Below are 13,659 nucleotides of genomic sequence, written 5' to 3' on the forward strand. Positions count from 1 at the left end.
GGTGCCAAGAAACGTGTTACACTAAAAGATGTTGATCTGAACACTAATAGTGATAAACAAGCTCTTTCGACGCGTTTCAGTTTCTCTTCTGATGTCTGAGTAACACAGCATAAAATGTAATTAGTTGACTTCTGACCACTAGGTGGGGAAACAATACAATTTAAAATAAAACAGAACTTTGGCCTCACCCACTTTATTTTAAAAGATGGTTATTATTTCTAATTCTCTTCTGCCTCCAATCTTTTACATTCTTAAGGCATCCTGATCTGAATGATGTCATTACCTCTGACTTCTGGAGAGGCAGGTGATTAAGGCCACCCTATCTCCTGAAATTCCTTCCCTGATACCAATTAAAAATTCCTTTCTTGCCGTAAGCAATGCAGACTCTACGCCCTCGGGAAGACTGTAAACCTTTCAGTTATATATTCCTTTGGCAAGCCAGTCCCTCACCTGAACACTACTTCCCACTCGCTCTAGTCCTTGTTTCAGGAATTCTGCCCGCGTCACCATTAGAATTTTCCCTTCTTCATTGGATCTTTCTCATCGGCATACAAACATACTGTTATTTCTTCCGTCTTGAAAAAACAACTCTACTTCACTTTTCCCATCAGTTACTTCCCCATTTCTCCTTGAAAGTGTTATCTATAATTGGTCTTTCCAGTTCTTCTTTCCTGTTCCTCTCATGTTATTTCAGTCAGGCTTGCATCCCAAGTCCAGGATATCTCTCCCCCACCACTTCCATAGTCTTCCCTTTATTTGGTCTTAGGGAATACTACATTTACTTGGCTTCCAGGATACCACACCTTTGTTTTCTTCCTATTTTATTGTTTGTTCCTTTTTACTGTCCCTTGTTCATTTTTCTTCTCCCAGGCCTAGTAGAGTTGGAGTGCCCCAGGGCTTGGTTCTTCTCTCTAGTTCTACTCTCTTCCTTGGTGATTGTAACAATCTCATGATTCTAAGTGGAGAATATATGCCTATGACTCTCAAATTTATATTTTAAAACCAGAACTCTCTTCCAAACTCTTCGCTCCTGATACCCAATTGCCACTACAATAACTCCACTTAGATGTTTAAAAGACACCTCAAGCTTAACCTAGCCATGCCTTCCTGATCTTCCCCACTCCCAAGTTTGCTCAACTGTACCCTCTCCCATTTCAGTTGAAGGAAACATCATCCTTATATTATAGTTGCTCAAGCCAAAAGCCCTGGAGCCATCTTTGATCCCTGTTTCCCTTCACACCCCAAATCCAAATTCTGTTGTCTCTACCTTCAAAGTATATTCAGATTCTGGACCCCTCTCTCCACCTCCACTGCCACCATCTTGATTACAGCCACCTCTATACCATGCCTGCATTTCTGCAATATCTACCTGACTAGTTTTCCCTGTTTCAATATTTGTCTATAGTCTCTTTTCATATAGCTGTTCAGGTGATCTTGATAAAACATAAGTCAAAACATCACTGCCGTGCTCAACCTTTTTCAGTGGTTACCACTTCACGAGGAGACACAATCTCGACTATGACTGGCAAGGCCCTATGTGAGCTGAATCTTTTCCTGCTATTCCTTCCCTTGCTCACTCTACTCCAGCACCAGTTACCCTCTTCCTAGTCCTTGAACATTCTAGGCATTTGTTCTGTCTGCTCTCTCTGCCCGGAATGGTCTTGCTTAGGACATCTGCAAGCCTAACTCCCTCACTTCCGTGAGTCTTTGCTCAAGTATATAACTGCCTATAAAGGCAGCCACTCCCCCCCCTTTTTTTTTTTTTTAAGATTTTATTTATTTGACAGAGAGAGAGACAGCGAGAGAGGGAACACAAGCAGGGGGAGTGGGAGAGGGAGAAGCAGGCTTCCCGCAGAGCAGAGAGCCCAATGTGGGGCTCGATCCTAGGACCCTGGGATCATGACCTGAGCCAAAGGCAGACGCCACCCAGGTGCCCCTACCCTCCCCTTTCTTAAAGTTGTGACATGCTATCCCCAACCCCACCCTCCCATTACACTACCTAACTCTGCTCTCTTTTCTCCTACTTGGTATTTCCTACCATACTGTTTCCTTTACCTGTTTATTATTTTTATTCTTTGGGTCTCTTGCCCCCTGTTTTATGCGGGCAGGGATTTTTATTTTGTTCACTGATATTTCCTGAACTACTATTACAACAGCACAAAGTAGTGGCTCAAAAAACCCCAATTCTTGAGTGAATGTAAAAAAAATCTATTAGAGCTTGACCTGAGAGTGGCATCTGACCAGAGAGGGGAGGAATGGCATTTGCAGGCTGGCGGAGGGAGCATGCGGAAAACACCCATGCGTGTGTTTTGAAGGGTGGTGGCATGAGGAAAAGCACAGGAACGCCCATATCTCACAATTTTGCTTAAAGATTACCCCATAAATTTCCCTCTCATATAAAATATAAAATTTTGAGCCTGAATATCAAGAGTCATTTTGCTCTTGTTTCTTCTTTGTGTCTTATCTGGCTTCCCCTACCTGGGGGAAAGTTTCTAATTGAGCTATTTCGTGATTTTGGAATTTATTTGAGCTCTCTGATGGGAACCTGAAAGTCTTTCACTATACACCACAGTTTTACTTAAAAAAAAATTGTAGATGTCCCTTAGCTTTCATTCCCTCTATTCTCTCCATCAGACAATTGACTTTCAGATTCCCCAATTATTGTTTGTCTAGGCAATATAACATCCCCAAAGACTCCTGTTGCTTTTCATCTTTCTTCTGAGAGTATGAATTTTGTGGAGTCAGGAACTCTTAGATGAATCTGATTTTCTAATTAGGAGTTCCTAATAAGATGGAAATAGGGATGAGGTAAAGTTTATTACAATTGGTGGATTTTGCTACTTTCTGATGAAAATGATGTTACAAGTAAGAATGTGGGCCTAGTTGGTTGTAAGGCCCTTTTCAACTTTGCAAGAATTCACTGAAAAGCTGAGACTTTGACTAGCATCCTTATGAATTTGTAGTACAGGCTATATGACTGTTCTTAAAATCCTTTCTTCCATCTAAAACTTTTTATTTCCCACCATATCATAATGGATTCTGGGGAGTAGGCTTGCAGAAAAGGGTTACTATAGTAGGCCTAAGGTGCTAATTTTAGAAGAATCTGACACCAAGATTGGCCCTTGGCTTGCATTTGGGAACTCCATTTCTAAAAAATTCCCTACACTGATATGAAAAGTTGCCTAATTGGTAAGAGTGCCTTGCTGTGCCTAGACTGTATAAACCATGCAAATTTTGGTGAAAACCTCCTTTCCTTCTAGAGGTCTGGTATTTTGGTAGTGGTTAGGCTGAAGATGCCTATGTGACAAACTCTCAGTAAAAACTTATCTCTACCGGGCTTCCCTGGGAAGCAGCATTGCACATTTCCAAAGCTGGAGAAAGGAGCATTCTCAGTGTGTCCCTCCTAGGCATCGAAGGACAGTGTCACTGTGATAAATCTTAGCCGTGAGTACCACTACATGCTGGATCCTGTGAGTCCTTTAAATGAATCCTCAAACATATGGTGGTCTTGGGGACGCCTCATAAGCAGAAATAGAGCCAAATATTCCTTTCTCCACAGTTTTCAATCAAACAATTATCAGTCTTCATGTCTTATAAATTTTCAGGGATTCATGCTCAGGGTATTTATTAAAATTTCTCACTAGAATTATACAAGACTGAAGGCAGTAGCTGGGATAGGGTCACATAGTAAAATCCAAAAGTACTAAGATCATGATCTAGTCAGTTAAATTGGTCAGACTAGGAAAAAAGGTTAAGAAAAAAACAATTTAATACATGTGAAAGCAAAATAACTTCTAGGAGTTGGGTGTATATAAGAACACATGTTAATTATTTTAACTAAACAAATATTTATTTAGCACTTACATGTTAGTAGGCAGATGGCTTAAACTCTTACTTGGTAGCAAGATATCATGGGGTATTAGAGTCTTTTAATTAGAATTCATAAAATCAAATGCCTGGAAGGGCACACAGTTAACATAAATGCACGATGCAGGCCACAAACAAGGTAATTGCCCCTAAGCTGCTCTAATACTTTCTAGTTACTGCCTTTATACCTCAAACAAATGCAATGAAGTGAAACACAGTGTTGGCTACCTATGACAGATGTGTTTTCAACCCCTGCTCTAAATTGTAATCATCATCAATAAAAGAAAGCTGTCAATCAGATATTGATATTAATAGATTCTATTATATAGATTATGGATATGAAGTACTTTTAATGTAAAGAACACCAGTCTGGTAGGGGATTGAAATGGAGGAAAAAAAATGTGGCTAAATATTTTGGGATATTGCTTATTTGTAGTTAAGGAGAATCATGTAAAGCAATTTTCTAGAAGAAAGGGAAGACAACAGTCTAACTTGCCATAAGGATCTATACTTGCCATTATCCAATGTCTTTTTAAAATGACATTCATTCTATCCCAACCTTGTGCCTGCTTTTTCCTTAACCAGCTATTCTGGTAAATCATGGGTAAAGATCCCATCCATAGCACCCATCCAGTTTTGACATTTCTAAAAAGCACCATCTAAGAAAAACAAGAGCGGACTTGAATAAAAGTTTCCTGTTTTTTTTTAACACACAGCCAAAAATCTGAAGATTGAGAGAAAACCTGTATTTTTTACTTAAGGAGGTTATTTAGCAGAGTGGTTAAAAGCACACATTTACTTTGGACTCAGACTGACATTGCTCCAAATTTCTACTCTACATTCTTGTGTAATCTTGGAGAAGTTACTTAGCCTCTGTAAATTCCCATTTCTTCATCTGTGAAATGATGAAAACACTTTCTACTTTTATATGTAAAGTTCCTAGCGTGTCATAAGTAGTCAGTAAAATATGGTGGTGATGATGGTGGTGATTATGATAATGGGGATGGTGGTGATGATTACGATGGGGATGGTGGTGATGATTACGATGGGGATGGTGGTGATGGTAACGATTATGATAATGGTAGTCATGGCGGAAGAGATGATTGTAATGCTAACCTGAAGAAAGCTTCAAAATATTTAAAAGGCAGTGGAAATTTTTTTTCAGATGAACTTCTAAGGGAAAAGCTGCTGTAAAGACAGATAAACAATACTGGCTGAAGGATATGGGGGTAGGAGAGCAGCCTGCTCAGCCATCCCTCCTCCTTCCATCTGCCGACATTTGTGGCCCCAGCAGTTTCCCATGGAACTCCAGCATTCAGCCAAGCAGAGTCTGAAAATCTATGGCAAGAGATTGACAAAGAAATGGCAAGATAATCTTTACTTACTTTAGATCTAAGGGAGGTTTAATGTTTCTGGGAGGTAGACTTGGGACTGGCGGTTGGTTGGCTGGATGGGGTGGTGGAGGTGGTGGCAGGGAAGTAGTTGAGTAAGACGTTTGGCCTTTGCTGGTACCTAAGAAGCAGAACCAAAAATACTGTGAATTAAGATAAACCTTCAAAACACAAGAGCTGGCTATTCCAAATATGCAGAAATGAAGATCTTAAAAATAAAAATGCAAGAAATGCATCCTGTTAAATTAATGCTTTAAAGAGTCTAATATTCTAAGTATCATAGAACATGGCATTTTAAATGTTCTATTTTTTCAGATTTATTGAGGTATAATTGACAAAATTATAAAATAGTTAAATTATATAACATGATGATTTTTCTCTCTCTCTGTATATGGGTTTGTTTTTTTTTTGAAAGGTTTTCCCTCCATTGAGTTAATCAACACATCCATCTCATGTATTTATCTTTTTGAGGGGGGGAGGATGAGGACACTTAAGTTTTAGTCTCTCAACAAATTTCAGTTATATAATATATCATTAACTATAGTCACCATGTTTTACTTTAGATCCTCAGACCTTATACATCTTATAACTGAAAGTTTGTACCCTTTGATCAACCTCTTCCTATTTTTCTCACCTTAGCTCCTGACAACCATCTTTCTACTGTTTCTATGAGTTTGACTTTTTTGTTTTGTTTTTTAGATTACACATATCATTGAACCATGCATTTTTTGTCTTTGTCTGGCTTTCCGGCTTATTTCACTAGCATAATACCCTCCAGATTCATCCATATTGTCAAATATTACATGATTTTCTTTTTTCTTAAGGGTGAATAATATTGCATTTTATATATCTACTACATTTTCTTTATCCATCTGTTGATGGACACGTAGGTTGTAGGTCATATCCATTCCTTGGTTGTTGTGATTAATACTGCTATACATACTGGAGTAGAGGTATCTCTTTGAATAATTACTTTGTTGCTTTTTGATATATACACAGAAGTAGGTTTGCTGGATCGTATGGTAGTTCTACTTTTAATTTATTGAGAAAAGTCTATACTGTTTTCCACAGTGGCTGTGCCTGTTTACATTCCCAACAATGTATACAAGTGTTCCATTTTCTCCACTTCCTGGCATTTGCTATCTCTTGTCTTTTTGTTAACATGTGTGAGGTGATATCTCATTGTGCTTTTGATTTGCATTTCCATGATGATTAGTGATGTTGATAAACATTCCTTTTTCTGAGATAGATAAGTTCTTTAATTCCCACTATTAAAAGGAATTTCTCTTACCTTGTTAAGAAAAACCTTAACTATTGGTTGTTTTTTTTTTTTAAAGATTTTATTTTATTTATTTGACAGAGAGAGACAGCGAGAGAGGGAACACAAGCAGGGGGAGAGGGAGAAGCAGGCTTCCCACTGAGCAGGGAGCCCGATACGGGGCTCGATCCCAGGACCCTTGGATCACGACCTGAGCCGAAGGCAGACGCTTAGCGACTGAGCCACCCAGGCACCCAACCTTAACTATTGTTAAATCTAGGTGTAGAGTATACAGGCGAAAAATTGCATAATAAAAAATTTAAAAAAAGAAAAAGAATTTCTCTTACGTTTTCTAAGCTTTTGTAAACCACAGTTTTAATATTCCGGATTTTGTGAAGAAGTCTACATCAACTTTAATCCCACATTCATTTTGATTTTAAAAAGGTAGATGATGTTTCATTGGACTCATTATTTTATAGAGATTTTTTTTTAAACAATGTTTTTTTTTTTTAAAGATTGTATTTATTTATTTGAGAGAGAGAATGAGAGAGAGAGAGAGAGAGAGCACATGAGAGGGGGAGGGTCAGAGGGAGAAGCAGACTCCCCGCCAAACAGGGAGCCCGATGTGGGACTCAATCCAGGGACTCCAGGATCATGACCTGAGCCGAAGGCAGTCGCTTAACCAACTGAGCCACCCAGGTGCCCTGGACTCATTATTTTAGACCAAAGAGGTGTAGTTTTTGTGTCTGCTCTCATAGGTAACACATTTTTCTTGTTTTCAATGACTTCCTTGAATCTTTAATGAGAAGATTTTGTTTCAGGTATGATTTCTTTTTTTTTTTTTTAAAGATTTTATTTATTTTTTTGAGAGAGAGAGAGAAAGCATGAGAGGGGAGAGGGTCAGAAGGAGAAGCAGACTCCCCGCTGAGCCAGGAGCCTGATGTGGGACTCCATCCTGGGACTCCGGGATCATGACCTGAGCTGAAGGCAGTCGCTTAACCAACTGAGCCACCCAGGCACCCTCAGGTATGATTTCTAAACATTGAAATGTATTAAACAACCTCACAAATAAATCATAGATATAGTAGAGATTATAATATAAAGACAGACAGAACTAAATAAATATGAATCAGCCATAACCCCATCACCCAGCAATAGCTACTGAATTACATGTATTTTGAAACATTTTAGTGCAAACATATACTTTTACAGCAGGGGAGTAAAATGGAACCATTTGCTATTTTGTTACCAGTATTTTTATTTGTTTCAATATCATAAATATCATTCTGGGTTAATCTAATTATAATATTTAGTAACGTGACAATTTTTCCTTAGGCAGCTCTACCATGATGAAAAAAAACCCCACTAAGGCTCTAATATTGGATATTTGTATTAATTCCTTTCCTTTTAGCTGTAATAAGAAATGTCTTAGTCTTTCCACATATTTAAAGTTTTTTCTTAGAATGAATTCCATTAAGTGGAAATGCTGGGTCAAACAACATTTTTTAAGACTTTTGATACAAAATATCAAATTGTCTTCCAGAGAAACATCAACTGACAACTCCATCAGCTAGTATATGAGAGTGATTTTCACATATTTTTGCCAACATCGGCATTATTATGCTTTGAATTTTTCACATTATTATGGAAAAAATTCTACCTTTTGTTTTAATTTCATTTTTATCAAAATATCAATATCAAATACCAAAAACTTCCAATGTTTTAGATGTTTCTTTTGCATTTACCTTTATACACACACACACACACACACATATACATATAGCTACTGCTTGAAAAAATTATTGATTTTCTGTTTGGTAGATGTAGATTTTTGCCCTCTTCCCCTTCCTTTTCCAATGTAGCAAAAGCATAACTTTTTTTTTTTTTGAATTAAGTCCATGTTCATTGTTTTCATTATTATGACTTGGTAAATACTATTTTTTGTTGAATGAAGCAGTGTACTATGATTACATTTCCTTTCTCATTCAACTTACTGTTTTCCTGGAGTTAATAACTGTCTTATTTTGTCATTTGCAAAGATTTTTCTTTGGAACTCTTACTTCCCACAATTTCCAACAGTGCTGTAAAATGTCTTTAAGCATTTTCTACAAAACCAAACCTGTCAGATAATGAATCGGTTCCAGGATACCACCCTTGTCCACTTGCTCTAATGTGACCTGGCTGCTTTTAAGGTCTGCCACACATCTGACATTCTGAGATTTCTTTTTGCCGGCATCAGGGCTCTGATATATTGAGAGAACACATTGTGATAGAGTCCAAGATCTGGAGCCAAAGTGCCTGAGTTTAAATCCTGGCTCCACCACTTACCTGCTGGGTGACTTGGATAAGTCACTTCTCGTTTCATCTGGAAAATGAAAATCATAATAGTGCCAGCTCATAGGATTGCAGTGAGGACTTTAGACTTAACACATGTAAAACATTTAGGACAGTACCTGGCATATAGTAAGTTGAACATTTTATTTTTTATTCAACAAATGTTTATTGAATGCTTACTATATGTGTCAAGTTCTGTTCTAGGCACTAGGATACAAAAGAGAAAAAACAGATACAAATTTCTGCTCTTATGGATTTGGGGAGATAGATAAAAACTAAAAACATATAATAAGATACATATAAGATTGTGAGAAGTGCTATAAATGGTGGAAAGACTATGTGATGGTAATACTGTTGGCATCTCTTCCCTACTCTGCATTCAGTGGCCTCACTATGTAGATTAGAACGTGGGCATAATGGGATTATTTAGATCCTGGAAATAGACAAGAACTACAAATTTCAGCTTTATTCTTTTTTTGATTGTTAGATTTAAGAGAGTGATGGAGAAAATGCTTATAATACAGATTAAATTTAAAAGTGTGTTGTTTCTGTAACTATTACATGGTGAATGGCATAAAACATTCAGGAAATATTTTCCAGTATTTGAAAGCATTATACAACTCAGCAAAATAGTCACTCACAGCATTGGCAAATGAGTGAAGTTCTGACATATATCTTTGTTGTTTTACATTCATCTTGTTAACATAAATGAAAATAGCAATCAACATTCAGGTTCGAACTACACTCATTCCTTAATTGTAACCACAGGTTGGCTACAGGTAAAAGAAATTGGCAAAAATCAACAACTGGCTCTGAGGAATTTTCAATAAAGAGTATTGTTTGGCTTATTCTTATTTATATATTATGCTATGCATCTTTTATATCAATAAAATTTATTACATGTATGGATACATACATAACACACATATACACAGTTTGTCTTAGAGAACTAGTTCAAAATTAACCAGCACACCATTGCTTATACCTAAAAAATTCATAGGTTCTTTTGGCTATCTCATGAATAGAATGTCTCTGTATCTCCTGGCTTTGCTTTGACCCTTTCTGATTTTATACATGATGCATTGGATTTATGTATGTCGCCTGGTTTCCCTAAATATGAAGTTTGTTTTTCTTGTCCTCCTAATTTGGGGGCAATTTTTTTGAGAGGAAAAGGGGTGCACTCTTGAAAAAAACATTTCTTCTTAATTTTACATGTTTCTGAGCACCGCTGAGGTCAATTTTTTCATCTTCATCATGTTTTGTTTTAATTGTATTATCTATTCAAATCCTTTGCCTGTTTTTAAAATAGTATTTGCCTTTTTGTAGTGACTAATAGAACGTCTTTATTGAGGGTATTCATCTTTTTGCCACTTACGTGGACAAACTGAATGTAGTAATCGGGCTACTTTGGCTTCTGCTTCTGGCTGTTCATACCAAAAAAACCTCCAACAGCAAAAACGAGAACCCCCGCCCCAAACCAACCAAAAAACAAAACAAAAACCATACCATGTCTCAACCAATAAAACCCCAAATCTTCAGAACCTTTGAAGGAAATACAGTACTTTACTGTAAGTTATCTTAAAGGGTCAGTGGCAAGGTTTTAAATGATATATACAAAAAGCTTCTTAATTCCTTCTAGATAGTTCTGCCTCTTTTCAAATTTTTCATTTTGGTAATTAGTAAAAATATTACCCCCTCTCAGGGAGACAAACCATAAAACACTCTTAATCAAAGAAAATAAACTGAGGGTTGCTGGAGGGGAGGTAGGTGGGGGGATGAGGTAACTGGGTGATGGACATTAAGGAGGGCACGTGATGTAATGAGCACTGGATGTTATATAAGACTGATGAATCACAGACCTGTACCTCTGAAACCAGTAATACATTATATGTTAATTAATTGAATTTAAATAAAAAAAATGAAACAACAATGACAAAAATATTACCCTCTCTCTTCATCTTCTTTTCTTACTATTCCAGTCCTCTCACTAGTACAGAGTTTTAAAATGTACTCAGGCCCTGCACTGCTGACTCGTGAAGCACCTGCTGGGTGCAATGCTCACAGGAATTGCTCATCTTCTCTTTGGCAGCTATTTTTGGGGAGGGGTTGAGGTAGGGAGAATTAGTTCCCCCACAATTCTGATAAATAAAATTTCCCAACTGTTACATTTATGTTAGAAATATTTTTCCCATTTCATTTTTGTCATCAATAAGTTAAGCTTTTTTGATATTTAGGACTTACTACTTTTTCTCTAATTCAGTGAGTAAATTCTTTTATATATAGTTTCTATCACTAGAGTTATGTTTGGGAATGCCTTCCCTACCCTTAGAACACATCAGTATTATTATTATTATTATTTTTTTAAAATATTTTATTTATTTATTTGACAGAGATACAGAGAGAGCACAAGCAGGGGGAGTGGGAGAAGGAGAAGCAGACTCCCCTGCTGAGCAGAGACCCTGATGCGGGGCTCGATCCCAGGACCCTGGGATCCTTGGGCATGAGCCAAAGGCTGATACTTAACTGACTGAGCCACCCAGGCACCCCCATTATTATTATTTTTAAAAGATTTTATTTTCAAGTAATCTTCACACCCAATTGGGGCTCGAGCCCACAACCCCAAGATCAAGAGTTGCACGCTCCACCCACTGAGCCAGCCAGGCGCCCTGAGAACACATAATTATTAACCTTACATTTTTTTCTACTTCTTTTGGACTCATTTTTTTACATTTAACTCTTTGAAATGATTAAAGAATTTATTTTTGAGTTAGGTGTGAGATCGTGATCTAGTTTTACGGTTTTTGTTGCTGTTGCTGTTGTTCTTAGATCATTAAGTGTCCCTGCACCATTTATCTAATGAGCTATTGCTTACTGACTTGAAATGCCTGTTATCCCAGAATACACATTAAAAATCCTAGTGAATATGACAAATGAAAATAACACCCTATTTTAATTTATAAATAATACAGTCTGATAGATTCCTAAAGGATTTGAAAGCTGTACTCACAGGGAATAAGCCACTGTGAGTGGAAAACTGTTGTCTAAACAGAAGAAAAATGTTTATCATCCACCTGTGAATTATCTTTTCATGGAAAAGATTTGGATAAGCCAGGGGTGTTACCATATGAAAGTGATCTAAGGCCTGGAAATTACAGACATGTTTTGGGGAACGATGAACTGGAAACACTAAAAACTGACTCACCACCAAACCCCTGTAGTACTCTTTCATCTTGACATGGGCATATGAGATTTTCTGACAGGGCATCTGTGCTGGGCCCCTGCTGTTCTGCTTGTCTGGTATCCACTCTCCTTTCCTTAGTTATAATAACTTGAGCTACCCAGAAAGGGGGGTGCTTGCTTTCCCACTGGACTTGGACCTCTGAGGAGCATTCCCACCGCCCCACCCCCCACCCGGCATTGTCAGCTTCTGTCTCACCACCGCCAGGGAAGAGTCTGCCTGAGGATGTGGCAGAGCTGGGGGAAGGCACAGCTAAGAGACAGAGGGGGACTGGTTGGATTTTTTAAAATAATTACCTTTGGAAACTTGTCAGAGGTCATTTGAAAGGCATAATGAGGTACTAAACTAATCTTTCAAGTGTTCCTCAAGCTTGGAGAACATAAACTAAGGTGTTCCTGTGTCACACTAGTATTTAGCAGTGAAACATTTTGCTTTGCAAAATCTGTCGTCACTTTCAAATACTATAAGGGATATATTTGCATGTATACAAAATCATTCTAAGGAAAAGCATCTCAGTTTTTGAGAAAAAAAAAATCCAGGAGACTCACCTTAATGTAATATGATTGGCTTTAAAATCTCAATCTGGACTTTATAAAGTATGCTAAAATATAAATAATAATATTGGAATTCTCAAAACCAAAAATCTAGTCTGTTGTGAGGGAAAGAAGAGGGTGTATATTGAATTATAATAAAATAAGTAAAGAAGAAACAGAAACACTAAATCTATAGGAAATTTCTGGGATTAATGATAACAACGTTAAGTAATCTTTTTTTTTTTTTTCTGCCAGGCATCATTCTAGGCATTTTATATATTTAATCTTATTTAATCTTTATAACAACCCTCTGGGGTTTATGTTCTTATCTAGTTTCCATTCGATAGTTAAGAAAACTACCCATGTTCAGAGAGTTTGTAAGCAATAGAAACTTAACTCTGGCTGAGTTTGAACCCTAGTCAGTTTCTTATGATGTCTACGCCCTTTCTGCTATGTTCTGCTGCTTCTCAAGGAATGAATGTGGACATTATTGGTAAGTTCCAGTGCAAATGTTAACACACTTTCCAAAGGTCTGAGTGTAAGTCTAGCTTTTCTGATTGATACCTTTCCTCTTAGTGTGATTTTGTACAACTATTTTCAGTTTTACGTAGGGCAGAACTAGCTCTGGAGACGGTAAAGTAATTCTGAAGCATATACTCACATCTATGGATGTTTTAGATGCTAAATTTATAATTTATATCAGAATTTGATTTTGGAAACCAGGTAGCAGGAAAGTAGGCATTCAAGAGCTAGTGGAAAATGGGCCCTTAAAGGTAGGTGACTGACATAGGCTAGCAAGGAAAAAAAGTCTCAGGAAATGGAATTGAGGAATTTGAAATGCAGTCATAAAAGGGATCAGAAGATATGAACTAAATAAAGGAAAAAAGTTTGGAGTTTAGTGGGCATCAAGAATTAAGGATGTAAGTTGAGAGACAACACCCCAAACAGATCTACCATGAGTCTTATCCCCCAGAGCTCAGGAGGTGTTGTGTAAGTGATCTGTGGCTTTAAAATACTGGATCTGACAAGACCATTTGG

The 13,659-nt window shown here is 37.4% G+C and overlaps 1 protein-coding gene across 2 annotated transcripts in view; it reads right to left on the reverse strand.

The window, feature by feature from the left end:
• Positions 1-13,659, reverse strand: part of LOC118006343 (FYN-binding protein 1-like) — a 150,726-nt gene that overhangs the window by 42,302 nt on the left and 94,765 nt on the right. For both annotated transcript variants that reach the window (XM_034998962.1, XM_034998961.1), the window contains exon 3: positions 5,253-5,379. In XM_034998962.1, coding sequence (XP_034854853.1) covers positions 5,253-5,379 — 127 coding nt within the window. The remainder of the gene's footprint in view (positions 1-5,252; positions 5,380-13,659) is intronic.

This window comes from Mirounga leonina, unplaced genomic scaffold (genome assembly GCF_011800145.1).
Source record: "Mirounga leonina isolate KUSES-001 unplaced genomic scaffold, KU_Mleo_1.0 Mir_96, whole genome shotgun sequence".
Taxonomy (NCBI): domain Eukaryota; kingdom Metazoa; phylum Chordata; class Mammalia; order Carnivora; family Phocidae; genus Mirounga; species Mirounga leonina.